Source organism: Theobroma cacao, chromosome 7 (genome assembly GCF_000208745.1).
Source record: "Theobroma cacao cultivar B97-61/B2 chromosome 7, Criollo_cocoa_genome_V2, whole genome shotgun sequence".
Classification (NCBI taxonomy): Eukaryota; Viridiplantae; Streptophyta; class Magnoliopsida; order Malvales; family Malvaceae; genus Theobroma; species Theobroma cacao.
The window spans coordinates 6695876-6719755 of NC_030856.1; the positions used below are offsets into that span (position 1 = coordinate 6695876).

Genomic DNA, 23880 nt, shown 5'->3' on the forward strand with positions numbered 1-23880 from the left:
ATTACCTTCATTATTTCTTTACTTCTTTTGTTTTATATTTTTGTTTGATTAGTAATTAACTTAATACATTTTTCATTCACTTAGAATTGTAAATATCAAGATTTAGAATTAAAACCTTCCTATTATACTGGTGGGATCTTAATCGAAATCTCTTACTTAGAAAAATTCATCTAATGTTGCAACTTCATGCACTCCAAATAACTATTTCATCAGTGGTTATTCTAATAATAATGTAACTTTTTTTTACCATCATGTTCACTATCATTCACTAACTTTGAAACCATTATATTTTATTTAATATACACTCCAAAATTTAGAGAAATGAGGGATATCCTTGCACATATATTTCTTTAATTTTACTAAACCATATATCTATTTTATTTTTTCATTGTTGTTGACAATATTAATACTAATTTTATCATTTTTCTTGTTTAAATATTTTTTCTAAAAAAAATACTAATCAACAATATTAAAAATACAAACACATAAAAGAATTAAGAAATAAAAAAAAAACCCATACAAAATAAGTGTAAGTGACCCAACACATAAGTCCTAAATAACAAAACACAAACGGAACACATACCTTTTGATCTATCAAAGCCCAAATTCAATTGTATCTTGTCAATAATGTGAGATCATAGGCTAAGCTCCCAAGGACAAAGACAAGGGCTTGTTTCAGGGTTGTTTCTCCAAGCCTAACTAGAATCATGGGCTTGCCTTAAAGGCTTTACAAACTGAGCTTAAAGGAAAGGGAGACGGGCTTAGTCTGCTTCAAGTCCTAAAGGCACCACTTGGTGCTGCAGCTTAAAGAAACAAAAGTAAAAAAGGAAAGAAAATTTGAAAGCAATGCCGTTTCAATCTCCTCCAAAGCCCAACTAGAACACCGGTTTCTCCAAATTTTTGGACAATCAGAAGCCTTCAAGTTCAAAAAAAATCCACTGAAAATGATTTCAAGTTTCCGATTGCCCGAGGAGCATTCAATGCTCTGTATATTGTTGACAATGGAGGCCAAGCGTGCTTCTAGCTTTTTTTTTCTTTTTAAATTTTGGTTTAATTTATTTATTAATCATTATTAAGAAAGGTGTCTNGCTTTTTTTTTCTTTTTAAATTTTGGTTTAATTTATTTATTAATCATTATTAAGAAAGGTGTCTACAATATATAATATATATATATATATATATATATATTAATATATATTATAAACATCTACCAGCCAACTACAAATTCACTGAATGAACTACTCAAAATGCTGTTTTTCTGGATTGATCCTTTCATAGCGTCACCAATTACAAGAATTAAGCAATGTTATGTGCTCAAAGTAAAATCATTGCCTTGTATGTGTGTGTATATACATGTACACATGTACATACAATCATGTCTATATGCATATATCTTATACACACACATAAATACATCCATTAGAACAAGGTTTGACCTAAAGATCCCTACCTAATTATTCAATACTATCCTACCACTTGAGCTAAACTTGAGTGGCACCATTCCAGGAGTTCTCTTTTTACTTTCCTTTGATTCCCTTTGATAGCCCCAAATAATTCACAAATGGCTCAAAAGGACAAATACTCTCCTGCCCTCAAGCTGCTTCATCATGTTTTAACTCCCACCACTCACCAAGGAGAACTGCAAGCTCCTGAACCAGTAGGACATCTATGTACCCTTTCACCCGAATTTAAAGGAAAGACAAACTCACTCTGTTATATGAGACAGGGAGTATCATATACATTCCAACTAAACCAAGACAGACTGCTTCATTTGTGCCGTTTCATGCCCTTATATATGCAGAAGGAAAAGGTCAAATCAAGCTTATGATGATTGCTTGCTCACCACCCTCCCTCCTAATATGCAGGGATGATTTGAGCACAACACATGCCATAGAAGACAGATGTAACTGCCAATATGAGATCATGCCTCAACCACAAAGATTGACATTAAAGTACAACTATTCAACCTCTAGCACACTGGATAATCAGGAGACTTGGTCCAGTTCTCATCTGCCAGACCTGTGCATGATGTGGTCAAGTAAAGATGTTCAGATACTCAACCACTCATTAAAAAATGGATGTATAACTTCCATATCAAGTACAAAACAGTAAAAATTACAGGTTTTTTTTTTTGGCTAAATGTGAGCTCTACTAAATGAAGTTCTAAGAGCTGCACAATGAAAACCATCTAGAGAAGTACTATAGTTTTCACTCTCCAACAACACAACTTAGTCTACAACAGCAAAGCCGAAAATCTGTCAAATGTATATCCTGAATAGAGGAAAAATTAGTTACATTGAATCCACGTATGAAAGGATTAAATTAAGATGTTTGCTTATGGAGTGAACATAGTTTAGGATAATCTGTCAATCCGTTCACACAATTAGAGTAATAAGTCAATTCATGCCCACTATTATTTTCACTACAATTCTATAATAATTCAATCCCAACTATCTTTAGTGTAACAGTCCACTTGTATGTAGCGCCTATGCACCCCATAAGCAAGGATGATTAGATGATATGGACTCACTACTAAATAGTAATGCATCGTTATCATTGTGACGATAAATGTTGAACAAATGACTTCATCTCGGGCAAATGATTGAGGCTTCTCTTCTGACTTCCTGTTTGACGTTTGTTCACTCTGCCATATCATTTTAGAGAAAGAACCACTTGTGGAACATGTTGCAGACACAACTTTTGACAAAATAGCTCCTACCAAGGAACGGTTCCTATCTTCTGAGAGTCTTGAACATAATTAAACAAAAGTTTATCAATAACGCAGCAAAAGAAAAGAAAACGAGAAGCTACCCATGAAAGAATCCGTTCTTGTAATGAAAGATAAATCATATTATATTTCAAAATGCAATGAGACTAACCTGAAAGCTGAGATCAAAGCATCATCTCCAATGGTGACTGCACATTAGTAACGTTGACTTGACTGCCCAACAATAAAAAAAGCAGCTGAATTCAAATACCAGAATAACTTCAGAAAGCTGCACGATAGTAATGTTGCAGGCACAACTTTTGACAAAATACCTCCTACGAAGGAATGTGTTTCCATAACTGGTAATCTACCATAAGAGTTTCCTATATCCTCTAAATCTTTCTTTGGTTTCTGATCCCAAAAACGAGAATGTGTTTCTTGAAATGACCTTTGAAGCGTACTCGACATTACTCATTTAAGTTAGTTATCTAAGTTGGTCAAACACGTACACAAATCTAATGCTTTGCTTCTGCATGAGATAAACAGGCAAGGCTCTTGCCATGTTTCAAAATAACTATTACACATTTAAGCAGGGAACTCACCTGAATATCAGACACATCAAAACGTGCAATCACGCCAGGTATGACAACACAAACCTCCTCTGAGGATAAATCTTGTGTCATATCTTTCTTACTTCCACAGACTCTTAAGTTTACAACGTGTCTTGGATATACCATCTAAAATCAAAAATTAAACTAATAAGTTCACCATTCGAATAACGATTTATCTCTAACTTATTTCAACTTAATAACTTTAGATCCAACTGATGTTAACATAAGAAGACTTCATTCGGCTCATCAGTTAAAAAACACATTCAACCTATAAGTTTACATGAAAATCTACAAAACACACCAAATTATGTTCATTTCACTTTGCACTTTCTAAAACTGTATCATCCATTGAAGGTAAAATTAAAAAACTGAACACATAAATAAATCCAGCATTCAATAAATACATCAAGCTAAGCAAACGAAAAAAGCAATCATTTTTGAAGAATGAAAAATGAAGATGTAACTTATTTAGATAATGAAATGCATAATTCTACTTTTATATGAGGTAACTAATTATTCCAGTCATTGTTCATTTAATCAATTACATAATTTTGCTTCAAAGTAAACTTTCAAGCAATAGCAATAACAACCAAACCAAACTCAAAACACATAAAAAGAAAAATTACCTGTCTATGAATCAAATCACCACGCAAAGAGTAAACCAAGATAAAAGGAAAGTGGTGCTGGCGTTGGCGATGAGGATAAGAGATCGGTTAGCGATGGCGAGACAATGAGCATCGAGAGCACAGAGGAGAGAGGTGCTGGCGTTGGGGGCAGCGCCGAACTCGGACAAGTCTTCGTAGGCGATGCAGCCGAGATCCGTCAAGTGACGATGGCTCTGTTTCGACATTGCGTCGGGCTTCCGGGTTTCTTTTTTCTGTGTCTCTTGTCTCTTTGGCAACTGACATTACGGATTGGAAAGGAAAGAATTTTGTATATGAAAGGAAAGCGGTGACTGTGGGATCCACGTGTATGGTTGGGAAGAAAATTCAGAAAATTAATTAAAAATTAAAATGAATGCATTGGAACGTTTTTATTTTATTTAAAGTCTTCCAAATTACAACATTTTCAATACAAATCCTAAATTCATCAGGAAAAAAATATATATATATCTTCTTCAAAACTTGTCTATTCCACATAAACTTCAAATAAATGCTGCTGAACATGAATAGCAAATTATCCACTAAGAACACCTGGAATTGTTCAAACCACTACCATGGAAAAGCCAGATGCTAGAGAAACAGGGTCCATTGGATTCGGTTCGTAAGCTACCTTGACAAATAGAAAAAAAAAAACAAAGGAAAAATCAATTATAGATTACAAAAGCAACGAAAGCTTTGTTGTAATTCTACTTTGGTAAAAAAACTCACCTATGCATGATGTGGATGTAGTGCTAGTTTCTTCTTCCTCTGTTTCTGCTAATCCACTTTGTAACATTGTTTTGCCAATCTCTCTCAACCATTCTGATAAACCACCATGGTCTTGCTGTTGTGAACACAATGTATCCCATGCTCAATCCTAACACCACTCCACATCCGTAGCCCATCATTACAACTTTCCAAATAAAGGCTATTTCAGAACCTTCATCTTCCTTAGGCATTGGTACCGGTGGTTTTGGTTCCTCATCATTGCCGCATTGCTTTGACAGGTGGAGGCCACACAATCCCAAGTTACCACTATAAGAATCACTCTCAAAAGTATCAAATTGATTCCCACCGGGAATTGGTCCGGTAAGAGCATTTTGTGAAAGATTTAACACTGCAAGGAATGTCAGCTTCGTCAATTGGGAAGGAATTCTGCCACCGAGCTTGTTTGATGAGAGATCTAACGATTCAAGTGCTACCATCTTTCCAAAAGATGTTGGGATAGGACCAATTAAATGGTTGTTAGAGAAGTTGAGCGCTTGGAGCGAAATAAGTTCTCCGAGTTCCTTAGGAATTTGTCCATAGAATAAATTGCTCGAAAAGTCTATAGACATGAAAATGTCTAAGGTTCGTGCTAACTCCATCTCCAATCTTTTCATTGTTACATTCACAGAAACATTCATAGAAATTTGCTGATAGACACTTACATATACTTTTCCACCTTTGGCTATGCAATCCTGATAGCAGTATTTAGAACTTTTTTGAAGGGGACCATCAGTGTCACCTGTAACGTCAATATACCCCCGTGAGCTTGAACCCTGATAATGCATATACCCCAGTGAGCTTGGATTCTGATGTCTCTTTTGAGGTTCATCTTTCATTGCTCTCAAATTTTGGAAGAATTTTGTTGGCAAGGGGCCAGTGAGCTCATTATGAGAGAGATCAATTATTTGCAACGAGGAGAAGTTAGACGAAGCTATGGAATTGGGCATGGGACCATACAATCTATTATTTCGCAAAAGAAGAACTTGTAGCTCAGGAAGTGAAGCTAACCAATGGGGAAAGGTATCAGTAAACTTGTTGTTCCTTAAATTCAAAACTTTCAAAGAACTACAATTAGCCAAAGATTGCGGCAATAATCCTTCCAATTGGTTGTCATTAAGGAGAAGATATCTCAACTGATCATTTGTAAAAGAATCAGGGACTTTGCCATAAAAATTATTCATCTCCAAATTCAAGAACTTGAGATAAATGCTGAAATTTCCAATATAATTTGGAATGGTTCCATTCAAGTTATTTCTAGACAAGTCAAGAAACACAAGTGAACTTTGATCGCGAATCAAAAGATTTGACAGAATTGGCCCTTGAAGCAAGTTGGATCGAAGGTCAAGAACTCGAAGATTCTTTCCTGGAAATTGCTCCAAAGTGGTCAAAGAGTTATTAGAAAGGTGCAACTCGAGCAAGCTTTCCCACCCTTCTGCTTCCCATTTGGAAATTCCACCACAAATCTTGTTATAGGAAAGATCTAAAATCTCCAAATTTGATTTTTGAAAGAAACTTGGGAATTGTCTTATGCTACAAAAAGAGAATGACACAGTAGCAAGCTGGGGGAAGGAATAGTTTGCATCATTACCGCCTGTGCTTAATGATAGTAAACTATTATTAGAAAGATAAAGATGGGAAAGATTTTCGAGTTTTGCAAGCATATTTGACTTGATGACACCACTCAAGTTGTTTGATGAAAGATCAAGTTTTTCAAGGTTCACAAGATCAAAAAAAAAACTGGGTATTGGACCATGAATGTCATTAGAACTCAAATCAATGTTTCGGACAGAATTAGGCTTCTGAATTTGGTCGATTGGGCCGGTGAGTTTATTATGGCTGAGATCTAAATCTTGCAACGATGGCAAAGTAAACAGCCAAGATGGTACTCCACCACTTATTAGGTTATTAGATAACCAAAATCCTTCTAGCAATTGAAGCTCACTAACATGATTTGGCAGTGGACCTTCTAATTGATTATGTGACAAATTTAGTAGGGTAAGTTGTGTGAGGTTGAACATAGTTGTTGGAAGTTGACCACTAAAATTGCAAGAATCAAATTTCAAAGTAGTTAATCTGTTAAGGTTTTCAAAAGCATCTGGAATCTGTCCTTCAAAATCATTTTCAGAAAAATCTAAAAAGACAACTTGAGTGAGATTTCGAAATGATGCAGGAATTGAGCTAGAGAATCCAGAACGAGAGAGATTAAGATGGGTCAAACTCACTAACTTATTAAATAACTCTGAAGAGATAGAGCCATCGAAATTGTTGTGAGCAAGGTTGAGTTGTTGTAGTCCTTGAAAGTGGAAGAGGCTGCTGTCTTCAAGAAGAGAGCCATGAAGGTTGTTGGAACTGAGATTGAGCCATTGAAGTCTTTGAAGGTGGAAGAGGCTGCTGTTCGCAGGGAGAGTGCCGTTAAGGCAACTGTTACTAAGGTCGATGCCAATGACATGACCCGTCACCGTGTGGCAAAAGACTCCATCCCATGAACAGCAATCCGTGCTTTCATTCCAAGAATTTGTCCTTGGGCAATCATCACAATAATGATCCAAAGAAATGGTGTTTTTGAATTCAAGCAAGGCAGCTCTCTGTTCTGGGAGGCATAAATGAGCCGAATCAAGAAAAGAGGAAGAGAAACTCAATAAACAATGGACCTGGAAATGCAAGAACGCTAAAAGCAGGAAAAGGATTGGATACAACATCCTAACTACCTTTCCTATGTTTTCTCGAGAAAAAGGAAGTTACGAAACAAGGGTAGTCGAAAAAGGGCAAGCTAAGGGGGTGGAACTGAAAATGAGTTGTGGTTGAGGTTGAGGGACATTAATTATAAATGAAGTACCTGAGAAGTGGAGACATCTCTTTTTCAAGTCTTTGCAAAATGTTTATATTAATGAATTTCCAGTCAAGTCTTGTCAACTTGAAAATTTATGTCTGGAATCAAAATTAAATTAACGGAATAAAAAGGAAAAGTGTATGTACCGAGTGTGACAGGATGGCACTAAACAATATTAAAAGAAACTTCAAGATGATAGAAAGGAGAGGAATCGGTAAATTGCTGGAAAAGTGTACACGCATATTTTTCTCATCATTCCATTGCATTTTCAAGTTCAAAAGCACCTACTAAAAGTTAGAGTAGCATTATTTTTCCTTATATTTTGTTTTTACTATTTAACTCACCTGCTAAAAAATTTATCAATTTTTGATAAGTCAATTTATTTGTAAACACAATGCTCAAAATTGAATCAATTTATGATACTTCGATAAATAGTACAAAACAAACGACAAGTAAGAATTATACAAAAAGAATATTGAATATTGTTTTGAAAACAATCCAAAAGATTGTGACATGAACTTTGAAACAAAAAGATTAATAAAATTGATCATATAAGTGACAATTCAACTGTGAAAACTATCAAGTCAAAAGGAAGATGGAAAACAATTCATTTCTCCTTAGTTCTCTTATAATTATTAGTATTTATTATCATGTGTGTTGTACATAAAATTCTTTAAGTTTCATGATGTGGAAGATGAGATTTTTTTCTTAATTGGCATATAAACACTGAATTTTAATAATCTTGTAATACAATCTAATGAAAAAAACTAGAAAATATGGGATTCTTTTTGGTTTTTTAACAAAAAAATTATGATATTTTTGTTGGTCTTATATTCCAAAAAAAATTTATTAACAGCAAAAAGAAAAGTATATTGAAAGAATGAAATTTGAAAAGCCAAAAGAATAACAAAAAGAAGCATTATAGGCTCAATATATTTTTTATCCTTAATAACAGCTTAAGGGTAATAAAATAAAGAAGAGAGGTAGATTTAAAAAGATTAAATTATGTAATTAATTTTTATATTTTATAAAAAATATGAATTTAGCTTTTATATAATAATTTGTGAAAAATGTGGATTTAGGGATGGTGAGAGAGAGCATTTTTTGTTTGGCTTGTGAATACAAAATTAGACTTCTAACTAGTAAACTATCACTTGCAATGATGATAAACTACAAGTCTACGAATAAACTAGAACGGACTTAGCTTCTTCTTCTTTTTCTTTAAAGGCAGAGAGGATTTAACTTAATTGTAAACAAGTATCATATTTGTCAAAGAAGTTATGATTACAGGTCTTTATGAAAAGGATTTCGAGGGCACGCAGACAAACAGGACATGTCCTGAAAGCAGCTAAAAGGGTAAAATAAGTGTGTAGTTGAGGATTTTCGCCAATCTTTTTTGTTAATTGGTTGTTAATTGTTTTTCCCTGATCTTTGTAGTTAATCTCATTTGATTTAGGACTAAGATGTTTGTCTCCCTCTATTCGATTGTTAACATTTTTTGTCTCCTAATTTTTTTTTAATCTCATTTAATTTAAGGTTAAGGTATTTGAGATTAAAATTTGATGGATTTTTGTCCATTGATATCCACAACATTTTTGCCACATCAGCAAGTGCACATCAACATTTTCACCATATCAACAAGTGCCATGTTAGCAAAATGCATGTTATCTGTTCAATCAATGCCATGTCAACACATAATCAACACCATTTACATTTTTTTTATAAAATATAGAGACTAATTCTAAAATTTAATTATTTAAAAATTATTTTTATATATATCATCACTGAAAATTTTTAAACCTGTAAGCAGAGTTAGAAAGTTACCATGTATCACATATTAAATTAATAGACAAATTAATATAATAAATAAATAAATACATGAAAATATTCTAATTTTTTTTTGTTAAATTTAAGAACTCAACAGGGGATGATATGTAGTCCAAAAAAGATAGTCTTTGTTTACATTGTCATGCTTTATACACAGTTAGTCTTCGGCAACTTTCCCAGCAATTACTGATTGCTTCAAATGTGGGATATGCTTTTGCTTTTCTTTGGTCTTAATTAATTAATTTACTTCGAATTCCCATTACATGCTTAGCTTTTGTTTGATCTTTAATTAATATATTTACCAGGACTCTTCAGCTGATATGACTTCTCTTTTCTAGGTGTTGGGTGTTAAAACAATGAAAGGGACCTCCTTCCCACGAATTGGGTCCTAATAAATCAAGCTTTTTTACTATCGCAAATAATTATTTAAGGCTTTGTTTTCCTAATAATTTAATGGTTTCGAACAAACCAAGACCAAGTCATGACTCTCTTTCAAAGTAAATCTTAAAATGTTTCTGTAGACATAATTCCTGAGCATATAATTTCTTAAGCATGCTACTTGAATTGCTAGTTTCTTCATCCTCCATTACTATTATAGGTGATTATATAGGTGCATTCCATGTATAATTTTATGTGTTTGAGAAAGTACTTCTAGGAAAAAAATAGTAATGAGAACAAAAACAAATAATTTTTTTCCTTTTCTCCCTCAAGAGCAATTTTTCTTTTAAAAGTGATTTTTTTTAAAAAAAAATGATTTTATTAACAATAAAACCAATATGCCATCCGACGTCTCTACACGATTGCTAAAGACTTCTGTTAGCATATAATTCTAACTTCTGCGTCATCAAGACTTATGAGATCTTCTCATGTAAATCCTTACAATTGATATTATAGCAGCATAAAACCATGGAGGACCAATTAGGAATTCAGTGGAAAAGTGATGACAGCAATAAATAATTTTATCATCTATGGCAAGGTTGTTAAATGTAACCTTTATCAAGTTTAAAGGATTTATATATATATATAATTAAAGGAAGGGAAATTCGAATCTTACTCTTTAGGTAAGAGATCATGCATCAATTAATAAGTCAATGTTTAAATGTTTTATTAAGTCTAAAATTATTTTTAATAAATTCATACATTTGATTCATTGATTGACACAATTAAATCAAATTTCTTTTTTTTCAAATAAAATAAAATAAAAATATAAAACGAATAAAATAGTTTTTTGTCATATAGAAACGCATCAATGGCTGTCCAGTTCACATTTTAGAAAGCCATTTTGATGGGAGGTGGGGGTGCAACTTCAATTGTCCTTTCCAAGAAAGCACCAGCAACATCACAAGATATGAACTAGTAATTACACAGCTTCTTAATGTTCCATAACTGGTATTCTATTTTTTTTTCCTTCTGGCTATTCCAAAACGGAATCTGTTGCTTGAAATTACTGTTGAAGCATACTGTTACTGTAGGATACCAGATGAGGGAAAAATTATAGTCATAATTTAATTTTATATTTTTTTATATTTAAAAAAAAAAATTACAAAATTTTAATTTTTTTGAAGTAAAAAATTATGCACCAACTAATGAATTAAATGTTCAAGTGCGATTTTGCAATGCTTTGCTCTTACGTCATATCATAATTAACACTATCTGCATTCATGTCTCGTTCCAATTTCACCATCTTGATTTTTTTTATTTTTTTTTCAAGAAAAAGAGAGATAACTTAAAAGTAAGAATCTATGTCAAAAGCAAAACGTGTGTGACGGGATGGTACTTTTTTTTTTATGAAAAGTGTTGATTTTATTGAGCCAGCGTTCAACCTGCCACTTCAAGTCTTTAGTCTTGATTGACTAAAGACTCTTGGTGGCATAAAAGTTGTTTTAGCTGGATAAAAGCCTGTACACTTGTGAACATAAAGAGATCTACCCAAAGGAAAATTGGCATGACATTCCCTGAACAGAATCCAGCCCTGAAAACAAAAGCATCCTAAAATCAACCCGATTCCAGACAGCAAGACCCTCCCAGTGGTTACAAAAGAGCACTCCCACCGCAGAGATCCCCCTCGGAGGATGCCGATCATCTCAACGCAAGCAAGAAGTCCCAAAGAAGTGATCAAAAAAGGACATGTGAGAAAACCACACCAAACTTAACAATATTAAAGGAAAAGCTTCAAGATGATAGAACGGAGAGGAATCTAGAAATTGCTGGAAAATTTTATAAGCATGTTTTTCTCATCCTTGCATTGCATTTTCAAGTTAAAAAGCACCTACTAAAAGTTAGACTAGCATTATTTTTCTTTGTATTTTTTTTGCTATTTAACTCACTTGATAAAAAAATTAAATAATTTAAAAATAAGATTTATCAATTTATGATAAATCAATATATTCATAAATACAAATATTCAATATTAAATCAATTTATGATTCTTTTGTCATTGATATAAAACAAATGAAAAGTAAAAATAATACAAAAACAAAATTGAATATTGTTTTGAAAACAATACAAAAGACGGTAATGTGAACTTTGAAACAAAAAAAGTAATAAAATTGAACATATAAGTGACAAAGAGATGATAATTGAAATAAACATTTAATTTTTGTTCCTTTTTATTAACAAAAAATTAAACTAAACTTCATGTTTTAGTTGTATAACTTTTAAAATAGATTAAACATAAAAAATCAGATAGTTGAATTGAAAATTTTCCTAAAATGCCCCGTTTGTTGGAGTTTCTGATTTTACTTCTAAAATTAATCCATAATTTTCTGTTCAATTTTTTTAACAGAAAAATGCAGCTATGAAATCATTTTTGTATGTAGTTGAGGTAATTAAAAAATTAAAAATTTATTGAATAAAGGAACTTCTTATTATAGATTGCAACAAATTCAGGTCATCTTCAGAACAACTTTAAGAAATTGGAATGATTATTATTATTATTATTATTATTATTACAATTAAAGTGAGGGCCAGAGGGAGCTTTTTCTGTTTGTTTTTTTCCAAGAAAAAGAGAGAAAGCTCAAAAAGGAAGAAATTCATTTCACATGCAAGAAGCCGTGTGTGACAAAACTAAAACCACTTTCACACACAATCAAACTGCATTTGCATTTTCACCTTAAAACCACTTTGCTAAAACTTGAAAAGGAAAAGCATGAAAGCGTCTTCACTCTTTCAAACAGTTTTTTCTCAAAAGATTGGGCCTGCTACTCTTCACTCAACAAACTTAATTCAGTCTTGCATGGATCCTTAGCTGCAAAATTAAACAAAATGACAAGAAGAGGCTATGAAATTAAAAGAATATATACAAGAAATACAGTAAAGAATATATATTATTATATATGTTTAATGGCTTATGAATATGATAATATAGATTCCTCGATCATCATTTATGCATTTAAATTATTTAATTATTTATATTATTTTAATGTTTCAATGTTAACATTTTTATTTATAATCACTATTTAAATTTGATTGAGGAGTTTTAAATTTTTTATATAATGTATAGAATAAAGATTCAATTTGTATATACCTATTTAAGTATATTAAATTGTGGTTCTTGCCCTCAAAATTAGAGATCAAGATTCTTATTTCAAATTATTATAATGAAAGTATGTACTACTACTTTTTCCATTTAATTTTTAATTTAGAATATCTAAATTAAACAAAAGGTTAACATTATTTTGAGTTGTTTGTATTTTTTCCCTTTTCATTTCTTTATTATTTTTTCATTCAGTATTTTTTTTTCTTAATTGGCATATAAACACTGAATTTTAATAATCTTGTAATACAATCTAATGAAAAAAATTAGAAAATATGAGATTCCTTTTGGTTTTTTTACAAAGAAAATATGATATGTTTGTTGGTCATATATTCAAAAAAAATTATTAACAGCAAAAAAAAATGTACATTGAAAGAATGAAATTTGAAAAGAAAAAGAATAACAAAAGAAGCATTATAGGCTCAGTATATTTGTTATCCTTAATAAAGCCTTAAGAATAATAAGATAAAGAAGAGAAGGTAGATTTAAAAATTATTTTTGTATACATCGTCAATGAAATTTTTAAAATCTTCAAGCAGAGTTAGAAAGGTACCATGTATCACATTTAAGTATATTAAATTAATTAATAAATTAATATAATAATAGAAACATATAAAAATATTTTAACTTTTTGTTAAATATATAGTCCAAAAAAGATAGTCTTTGTTTACATTTTCATGCTTTATACACAGTTAGTCTTCGCAGCTGATATGACTTCTCTTTTCTAGGTGTTGGGTGTTAAAATAATGAAGGGACCTCCTTCACACTAATTGGGTCCTAATAATTCAAACTTTTTTAGCATCACTCATAATTATTTGAGGATTTATTTTCCTAATAATTTAATGGTTACGAACAAACCAAGGCCAAGTCATGACTCTCTTTCAAAGTAAATTTTAGAAATGTTTCTATAGACATAATTTCTGAGCATATAATTTCATAAGCATGCTACTTGTATTGCTAGTTTCTTCATCCTCCATTACTATTATAGGTGATTATATAGGTGCATTACATGTATAATTTTATGTGTTTGAGAAAGTCATTCTAGAAAAAAAAAAACATAATAATAATGAGAACAAAACCAAATAATTTATTTTTTCTTTTATCTATCAAGAGCAAACTATTTATGGAAGTTGCGTGGGATCTCCTCATGAAAATCCTTACAATTGATAATATTATAGCAGCATATATAAAACCATGGAGAATAAAGGAATTTAGTGGACAAGTGATTACAACAATAAATAATTTTGTCATTTACAGCATGGTTGTTAAATATACCCTTTATCAAGCCTGAAGTTGCTTTTAACGCATTCATACATATGATTCATTATTTGACGTAATTAAATCAGATTGCTTTTTCTTTAAATAAAATAAAATAAGAAAGAAGGAAAAGGGGCAACGTATTGTCTTGTCAGATAAAAAAGCATCAACCATATTGTCTAGTTCACATTTCAGAAAAGCCAATTTTCAATGGGGGGTGGGGCACAGTAGTAATTTTCTCAAAAAGGCATAAATCATATTTATCAAGAACAAGATATGAACTTGTAATCGCACAGGTTGTTAATGTTCCAAAACGGAATCTGTTGCTTGAAATTACTATTAAAGCATACTTTAGGTTTAGGATACCAGCTGAGGGAAAAATTAGTCAGAACTTCATTTTGCAATGTTTTGCGATTGCTCCTGCATCAGATCATAGTTAATACCATCTTGGTTCATGTCTTATTCCAACTACAATATTTAGTAGATTATTACTCCACCTAAAAGAAAGAAGTTTTTGAAGAAAATACAATACAAATCATTTTTAGTCTTCGTGATTTGTGCTCTTTTAAGTTTTTAAGTTTTTTGTTTAGCGCAATACCTTTTAATCATCATAATTGAAAGGTTGAAGAGATATTTTTTATTGGCAAAGAAGTAAAACAAGGTTTTAACCATCATAATTGAAAGGTTGAAGGGATATTTTAGCAATTAAAACTTGAAATATATGAAAGGTCTATTATTTTTTTAATACATTTATCATCATCTTTTACGTGACTAATATTCATTTATAAATTATGAATCTTTTGTATGAATGAATTGAGTTTTATGCAAGGTAATGTATCAAGAAAGTTAATTGTTAAATTTCTTTTGTTTTAGTTCTTTTATGAATATTAATATTTATTGTCACATGTATTGTAAGTAAATACTTCCTTTCAATTTTATTTTCAAATAACAATTATATGTGAAATAAAACTATTTCTAAAATATAAAGTTAATTATCTATAAATAAAAGATAATTCATGTTTTAATTATATATAATTGATATTTTTTTATTATTAACCATTAAGGTATTCAAAACTGTTAAAATTAATAAAAATATTTTTGAAGGAAAATCATTAAATATAATTGAAAATCTTATTTATAAATGAGATAAAATATTATTATATTTATAATGAAAAATATTTTTAATCAAAGTTATTTGATGTGATTAAATTCTTACAAATTAGATAAATTTTATTAATATTAATGATAAAAATATTTAAAATAATAATTTAAACAATATAATAAACAAATATAATTATTTTCATTGATCAAGAAATTATTCTAACATTCATACTTATATAATTATATATACCTACCAGCCAACTACAGATTACACGACTTGGGGGATGTTATTTGCTGAAAATAAAATCATTGTCTTATATGTGTGTATATATACATGCACACATAGACATTCAAACATGTCTATATGCATGCATCTTACACACATAAATACATCCATTAGAACAAAGTTAGACCTAAAAATTATCATTCATTGACCAAAAAACAAGTCAAGTTTCTTTATCAAATTAAGCCATTTTTTTCCACTGCATTTGCATTATCATTCATTGACAAAAAAACAAGTCAAGCTTCAAACAGGATTCAAAGGAGAGGAGATAGGAAATTGCTGGAAAAGTTTTCCCATCCTTCCACTGCATTTGCATTTTCAAGTTAAAAGCACTTTTCTAAAAGTTAAAAAGGAAAAATCTTATAGAAAGAAAAAGCATGAAAGCGTGTTGAATGTAGTTTTCAATCTCTTTGAGACAGTTGTTTTTCAAATGATTGCATGTAGTTTTCCCTTAACAAATTTGTTAAAATAATTATACAAATTATTTAGTTAGAGGTATTATACAACACTATAATCTGGTTAGATTATAAATCTAGTTAACAATTATACTGTAATACTATTAGTTAATTAGAGTTAAATTATGAATAAAATTAAGATAACATACATAATTTAGATTTCCCAATCAAAATAAAAAATGAGGATAGGTTTAACCACAGAAAAAAAAACTCATCCACTTTGTTATTGCTTGATATCTTGATCACGAACTTCGCTGCCACTTGATATCTTCACTTCAAAAATCTTTTACTCTTCAAGATTTTTGAAATGTTCTGGATCTTTGAATGCTTATGAATGAATCAAATGGCTTTGAGGAGCCCCATATTTATAGTGTTAGATGAGAGACCTTGATGAGGATGTGGTCCTTTTGAATTATCTCTAAATTATTTTAATTTAATTAAAGGTGAATTATGATGACTCATTGAAAGTCTTTTGATTGGCCGAACTATGAGTCCTTGAATTTTGATTGGCCAAATATAAGTTTTATCTCTAAATTTACTTAGAGATAAATTAAATAATCAAATTTGATTTTTATCTCTAAATTATCATTCATTAGAGATAAATTAGATAATCAATAATTAAATTTTGATTGATCAAAAATATGAATATTATTTTTAAATTATCTTGATTTATTTAGAGATAAATTAGATGACCAATAATTAAATTATGATTGGTCCAAAATATGAATCTTATCTCTAAATTATATTGATTTATTTAGATACAAATTGGATGACCAATAATTAAATTTTGATTGGTCAAAAATATGAATATTATCTCTAAACTACATTGATTTATTTAGAGAAAAATTGGATGACTAATAATTAAATTTTGATTGGTCAAAAATATAATTTTTTTTTTTATAATTGTGGGAGGGGGATTCGAACCCTGCTATTTTAAGTAAGGGATCATGCCCCAACCAATGAGCTAAATGCTCAGGTGCGGTCAAAATATGAATATTATCTTTAAATTATTTTTATTTATTTAGAGTCAAATTGGATGACCAATAATTAAATTTTGATTGGTCCAAAATATGAATATTATGAAATGCCCCGTACTTTGATATGGTGACAAATAAAACTTATCGGATGTGAATTGAGGTATAATAAGGTATTTTGAGAACTAAGGTGTCAAACCCTATTCTATAAAATAATTACGACGTCATTTACATGCTCAATAGAATGTTTGCATATTTAGGAAGTTCGAGAAATCGTTAAAAGACGATATTACCCCTAATGGTACCATTAAGTCAATTAAGCCTCGAATTAGTTCAAATAGGAATTTTAAGGTGAAATTAAGAGTTTCACAGTTTAGGGGTGACTCAAAATGGTAATTCAGAGTTCGAGGATCAATTTGGAGTCAAACCGAAATTTTCACTATCTAGGGGCAAAATGGTCATTTTGCAATTTGAGGACAAAATGGGAATTTTAGAAAAGATTTTCTTAGCCCCATTTGACATGTTTGAGTATGATATGAGTATTGAAGTACAATTGGAAGATTTAGCAGTGAAAAATATGAGTTTGCGGTATTTTTAGTATATAAGGGCAAAATGGTAATTTTACCACCCGAAATTGAAAATTTAATTTTTGAAAGGATTTTGATCAAATTTAATTATTTGGAGTGTGAAATGAGTATGAGGAGTGAAAATTATGCATTATGGCAAATTTTCAATTTTTGGGGCAAAAAAAAAGGTAATTTTTGAAAAGTTCGGGGGCAAAAGTGTAATTTTGAAAAATTTACTCCACCAAAACTTTGAAAAAATTTGAAAATTTCACTTAAGACTTGGATAAGTCAAAGGGAATGCATGGTGGAAAAAGTAGGACAAGTGGATGGGTCAAAAAAAAAAGAATTAATAAAATATTCAAAATATGAATAAACTAATAAAAAGGCATAAAAAAATCAGCCCATAACCCATTCTTCTTCTTCAACATTCGGCCAAGCAAGAAACAAGAGAGAGAAAGGAGAAAATAAAACCCTAGCCAAGAAATTTAAAGGGAAAATTGGTGGAAATTCAAAAATCAAGCAAAAAAAAAGGTAACATTTCTTAAATTTGTCTTGTGCTTTACCTTTCCCATGCATTTCCCATCATTTTTCATGGTTGAATCATGTGATTTGAGGATGATTTCAATTCTGGTCATATATGTTAGTGTTTAGTGTTAGTTTAGCATATTTATGAGTAAAACAACAAGAAAAATATTTATTTTCTCCCTGAATTTCTCTAGGCCGAATCTAGCCCATGGTATGTGAGGATGAGGTTGACTTTATTTTAAGAGAATTGGGTGGAAAAATGATGAATTATGAGGTTGAAAATTAAATGGGAATTTTCGGTGCAATAAATTAAAATTTTTACCCACTAGGGGTAAAAACATAATTTATAGTCCGGACTGATAAATGGGACCAAATTCACAGTCATTGAGTTATTGTGGATATAATTGGATAATTGAAATTGAAATAGATGGAATTGGAGTTGAATTGGGGATTTTAGGAATTTACACTATGTATAGGCGAGTTAGGTCGGACACCGCAATTAAGCGATTGTTTAGACATTTCAAACCCTATCTAGTGCATACGCATGGATAAGAGCCTGAAATAATTTATGATAAATTGACACAATTTATTGAATTTTGTGTCATGGATTATGGATAGGTGGTGAGTCAATTATTTCGGGTAAGAGACTGCACCCGAGGGCAAAAGATAGGAGTATTTCTACTCCTAATACTGTGAGTAACTTTATCATCATTTTAATTATCTAAAGTATGATTTTAATCGATTTTGATGGAATTTTATGAAAATGAGTTTAAATGGTTAATTTTTGGTTTTACAAATAAAATATGTTTAAATAAAATGATTTTATAAATTGTTTTGAAACGAAATAACGATTTTGAAAAATAGAGCAATTGGAGACCACTGGTATGTTGTAGATTTATGATTTGAATAAATGGCTTATGATAATATTTTCATGAATGACTGAATTGGTATTTATGTTGAAATATATGAAATGTGTATTTAGCCTTGACAGGCTGTGAATTACAATAATTGCCATGTCATGCTAGAATGAATTTTATTGTATGGTGGGTTATTTAACTAGCCACTGCAGTAGGCGGATTTTCGTGGGCCAGCCTATTAGAGGGGCACGATAAATCCCGTTATGTCTTACCTCGGTATGAGAGGCGCGGGTGGATAACTCCTGAGGCTAACAATTTTAGAGTTCACTTCACGCCGAACCACCTCGTGATGATGAACTCCGCTAACGCCAAGGAACAGCTATATGTTTCAAAATAAAAATATGATTTATGCGAAATGTGAATTTTTTTAACAGCCTTGACGGACTCGGTTGGGATAGCCCTCGATCAAGGTATCCTTGATAACTGAGTATGATAATGATTTCGACACGAGCTAAAGTTTTAAGAAGTTCGTAAGCCATACTGATTACTTGATTTAAATAAATTGATTTCATTTGGTTGAAATAAGTCGATAAATGATAAATTACTGTTTAATGAAATGTTTTTATAGTCTCATTTTACTCGCCTTTAGATGTTTTAAATTATATTTGTTTACTCACTGAGATTATATAATCTCACCACCCTCCTTTCCATCAATTTCAGGCTCAGGATAGTCGGTAGATAGCTCATTTCATCGATGGTTACAATTGGACTGGCATCCTCAAAATATGTAGGTTTATCTCTTTGGATACTTTTAGTCGTTCATGGGCCCACGTGTCACTGCAAATTTAATTTTATACTTTGATTATCTGTATTACAATATATATGAATTTATTTTACTTTTACTCTGTAAAAATTATTTATGCAGTGTTCTTAAAATATTGTTTTATGAGAAAATTGAATATTTTATTCAATATTTTTATTTTATACTAATAGTCATAATTTCATTTTAAACGAATGTTTTAGACATCCAAAATTATTTTTGATTATAAAATATGTGTTTTCCACTTACATACTATATTTTTAACTAATTTTGAGATTTTTTAGAAAAATGACTAAAATGCCCATGTGAGAAAATTTTCGTTTTATCTGTTTTAAGTTAGAAATAGCTCAAAATCCTTTAGAACATAATATTTGGCAATAGTTACTCACCGGGGAAAACGAAAAACTGATATTAAGCCTTGCGGGATTCTGGATGGCATTTTGAGAGATAAGTGCCCATCGGGACACTACGACAGTTGTCACGGGCTTAAAGGGAGTTTCGGGTCGTGACAATTTTAGTGGTATAAGAGCTTTTTGTTTTAAAGATAAGAGTTTTTGGTTTTAAAGTTATTTTAAAAACTACAATGTCAGTGTGGCCCAAGTTAAGTTAAGTTAGTTAGGTTAAATCAGGTTAGGTTGAGTAGAATATATGCATTAGTATATACAGCCTGAGGTAGCGTAAACACGCTTTGTTTCCTCTTATAGATTAGTATGCCTCCTCGATACGAACACCCACCTCTCACTAGATCGGTTGGGAGGAGAAGAGGTCGTTCCCAACATCGTCAGCTAGATCCTATAGAGGGGGAATCGACTGCGTCTACTATTCGGGCAGCACCTACTGTTGAACAGACCAAGACTTTTCCACTTCCTCCGCCTTTTCCGCTATCTACTAGTATTCCTGCCATGCCTCCTGAGGCAGTTCAGGCATTGGCAGCCTTTTTTATTACTCTTGCTGGCCAGGCTCAGGCTGGTCCAGCTCTTCCTACAGATCCTCCAACTGCTCCTTCAATACCACCACCCCCACCTCCTGTCCCACCACCAGTGCTGGATGTTTCTAATTCTAAAAAGCTTAAAGAGGCTAGGCAACATAGTTGTGTTTCTTGTATGGGTGAGTCAGACGCAACTGTAGCTAAAGAAGTGGTGCGAATGGCTTTAAGAGTTGAGAAGCTTATGAATGAAAATAGGAGTCTGCGAGCTGAGTTAACAAAAAGGAGAAATCTGAATGTATCTTTTAGTCAGCCACCAAAGAGGGGCAAAGACTCCTCTATTTCAGGAAGTACTACTACTGTTTTAGTGACATATCCTCAATCTCCATTTCCACAATCACAGCAGAGACCTTCGAGGTTTAGCGGATCTACTATGGCTGGTTCTGGGAAGAGTTCTAGAGGTTCTCATAGATGCAAAAATTATGGGAATTATCATGTGGGGCTGTGTAGGGGGCCTGCACGATGTTTTTATTGTGGTCAGCCGGGTCACATTAGGAGTGACTACCCACAGTTAGGACGGGCTACGACAGTTGCTCCATCTCCACCAGCTCATACAGATATGTAGAGGAGAGATTCCTCTAGATTACCACCGAGACTGGGATGATTTTGACATACCACCAAGGGTAGATTAAATATGCTGAAAATAGTGCTCTAATAAAGTGCATATGATAGAAAGCTAGTTTGTAAGTTGTAGTTTTCATGATCATAAAATATATAAGGATTATTAATATATGGACATACACTTGGAGTTGTAAATTACAAGTTTGGAGTATTTACGATATGATTAAATGGAATTAGCATTAGGCAAGGCATGTAAATCTTCTAATTAAATTCTGTGGAGTGTGCATGATAGTAGAATGGAGGAACATAGTGTCGTGATACTATATGGTGAAGTTACTATACAATATGGAAAAAGCATTCTAAATTGGGATTTATTGATTGATGATAAGTGACGGGCAATCTGATGATACATGTAGCTATGAATAAATTTGGAGATTTTTGCTTAAGCAAATTCGTACTAAATGTTATGGTAAAGATATATGAATGTTAGTGGCAAAATAAATACGTTAAATCAATGTTTTGATTGTGCACTTGTGATGGAAAGTTAGTCTTGCTAATTGTGGTATAGACTCAGAGGGAAGCCACACGATTGTGAATAATTGAGGTAGTAACTTTAAAGGTAAAAGAGTTACAGGGATAAAGTAAATTCAAACAGTTGCAACGCTATACTACTGATTATCAAACGCTGTCACGTTAAGAACGCCTTATGGTTAGAAAGCATGAGTAGACTATGAGCGGCATAAAGATGAAACTCACGAGTTGAAATATGGCTATTGGTTTTGATGCTAAGCTTTGTTGTTTGGAGTCTTCAGTGCATTAGGGAGGTATTAAGATAAAGATGATGAGTGAAATTGTAAAGTTTCTTTATTGCCTTATATATTGGCATGTAAGAGAAAGAAAAGTTAGAGAGTTTTTGAGATGGTTACATAAAAAAAATAATAAATTAACATGTGGAGTGTTAAGATGAATAATATGATGATTGAAGTCAAATCTTAAGAAATAAGGAAGACAAGAGATTAAGTCTTGTTAAAGACTAATGAGGAAGCGAGCAAAAGGTTAGATGAATATATGAGATGTTGATAAGAGATGTCAATACCAAGTGATGAGAGTGTGAATGGAGATTTCAAGAATGATATAGCAAATGAGTTTATATAGAATAATGTTATGAGAATGTACAAATCTTGATTTGACTTTGTTGAAAGGAAAGGATTAGTGACAACACAAGTAAATTATGGGGTATGATAGAAACCCTTGGAGATAAGTTGAAGCATGAGTAGTTGGGCATGCCTTTATGGAAATGATATACTTGGTGTATAAAAGAGTAAATAAGTGATTAAGTGTTTCAAGAATGTTTAAACATCTTCAAGGAAGAATTATAAATTATATGAGATGAGCATAAGATGTGAGATTTTTAAAACTTGTTGAGGAACTTAACGGCTAAGTCACAAGTTCAGTGATCATATGTTGTGAGACATAAGTTTAAGATAGATATTCTCAAGGAAATACTCAAGAGAAGTTTTGCTTTGGATCTCGTTAAAGCAAGTACTAAGTTATGTGATTATAAAAAGGAAGCTGTAAGCTGAAAGTGATATTCATATTAATATTAAAAAGTACTTGGGGGGAATCTAGTTTCAAGTTTTACAATTTCAAGTACAATTTATAAATTGGATAAGGAAGAATGATGTTATGTTTATATGAAAGAGTGGAACAAAGGATGATAGAAGTTAACCTTGAAAATGAAGTCAGATAAAGAAATTTTCCTAAGATAGTATGGGAATTGGAATTCAAAAATGCTTGAGGCATACATGATTCAAATGAGTTTGAGTCTTAAGTGACAAATTAATATCGGAATGCAATAAGGATACAATATATGTAAGAGGCATGAAGGATAATCAAGGAAAAATGATGACTTTTAGGAATTATAGTATTGCATAAGATGCAATGATTAAGTCAAGATAAATCTTTGAGATATCAATGGGATTATAAAGCATACACGTACAATAGATTATAATTCAATGGAGATGACATTGTGATGCAATGATATATAGTACAAGAAAACTCAAGCATATGGTTGGAAATGATATGAATGATATGAAGTTATACGCAAGTATAATAAGAAGGTTGACATGCACTATAAGAATTATTATATTGAACTAGGATTGGGATGTGAATAAATAAAGGGAAATGTAGTCCAAGGCATGTGAACACATGGATCCCTATACATAACGAGAAATGTTGACATTTGAAAATGCATGTACATATGTATATATGAAATTGATAATTTTACTAACTAAAGTGAAGAATGGTTCTTAGTGATTGAGAGATTTTGAAATAGTGTCTAAAGAGGTCAGTGAGCTAAAGTGTTAACAGACATGCAATGAACGATTAAAGTTATGAGTGACTTTGAAGGTAAACTTTGAATTGTTTAAGTTCTTAATGGAACTCTATCAAAGGAAGGGTATGGACCAGTATAAGATGGATGAATCAAGGTTGAGAAATTTGGCATGAAGCAAATTAATAAAATGATGATTAAGTATACATAAGTAAGTATGATATGTGATCGAAATCAGTATAATT

At 31.4% G+C, this 23880-nt stretch overlaps 1 protein-coding gene and 1 long non-coding RNA gene across 4 annotated transcripts; both read right to left on the reverse strand.

The window, feature by feature from the left end:
• LOC18594191 lies at positions 2068–4206 on the reverse strand. Of its 2 annotated transcripts, XR_001928643.1 has the most exons (4): positions 3945–4206; positions 3310–3444; positions 2880–2941; positions 2068–2747 (listed from the first exon to the last, which is right to left on the reverse strand). It is a non-coding gene; the product is annotated as an uncharacterized LOC18594191 (long non-coding RNA). The 2 variants fall into 2 exon arrangements; XR_001928642.1 differs by having other exon boundaries at positions 2880–3444.
• Positions 4349–7562, reverse strand: LOC108662678 (receptor-like protein 12). Of its 2 annotated transcripts, none has more exons than XM_018124104.1 (2): positions 4689–7562; positions 4349–4586 (listed from the first exon to the last, which is right to left on the reverse strand). In XM_018124104.1, exon 1 carries the CDS (start codon positions 7424–7426, stop codon positions 4712–4714), a length of 2715 nt encoding a protein of 904 aa, XP_017979593.1. In that variant the 5' UTR covers positions 7427–7562; the 3' UTR covers positions 4349–4586; positions 4689–4711. The 2 variants fall into 2 exon arrangements, with proteins under 2 accessions (XP_017979593.1, XP_017979592.1); XM_018124103.1 differs by having other exon boundaries at positions 4349–4590.

Bases quoted from the DNA above. Each gene is read 5' to 3' on its own strand.
- LOC108662678 (XM_018124104.1), bottom strand. From the start codon at position 7,426: ATGTTGTATCCAATCCTTTTCCTGCTTTTAGCGTTCTTGCATTTCCAG.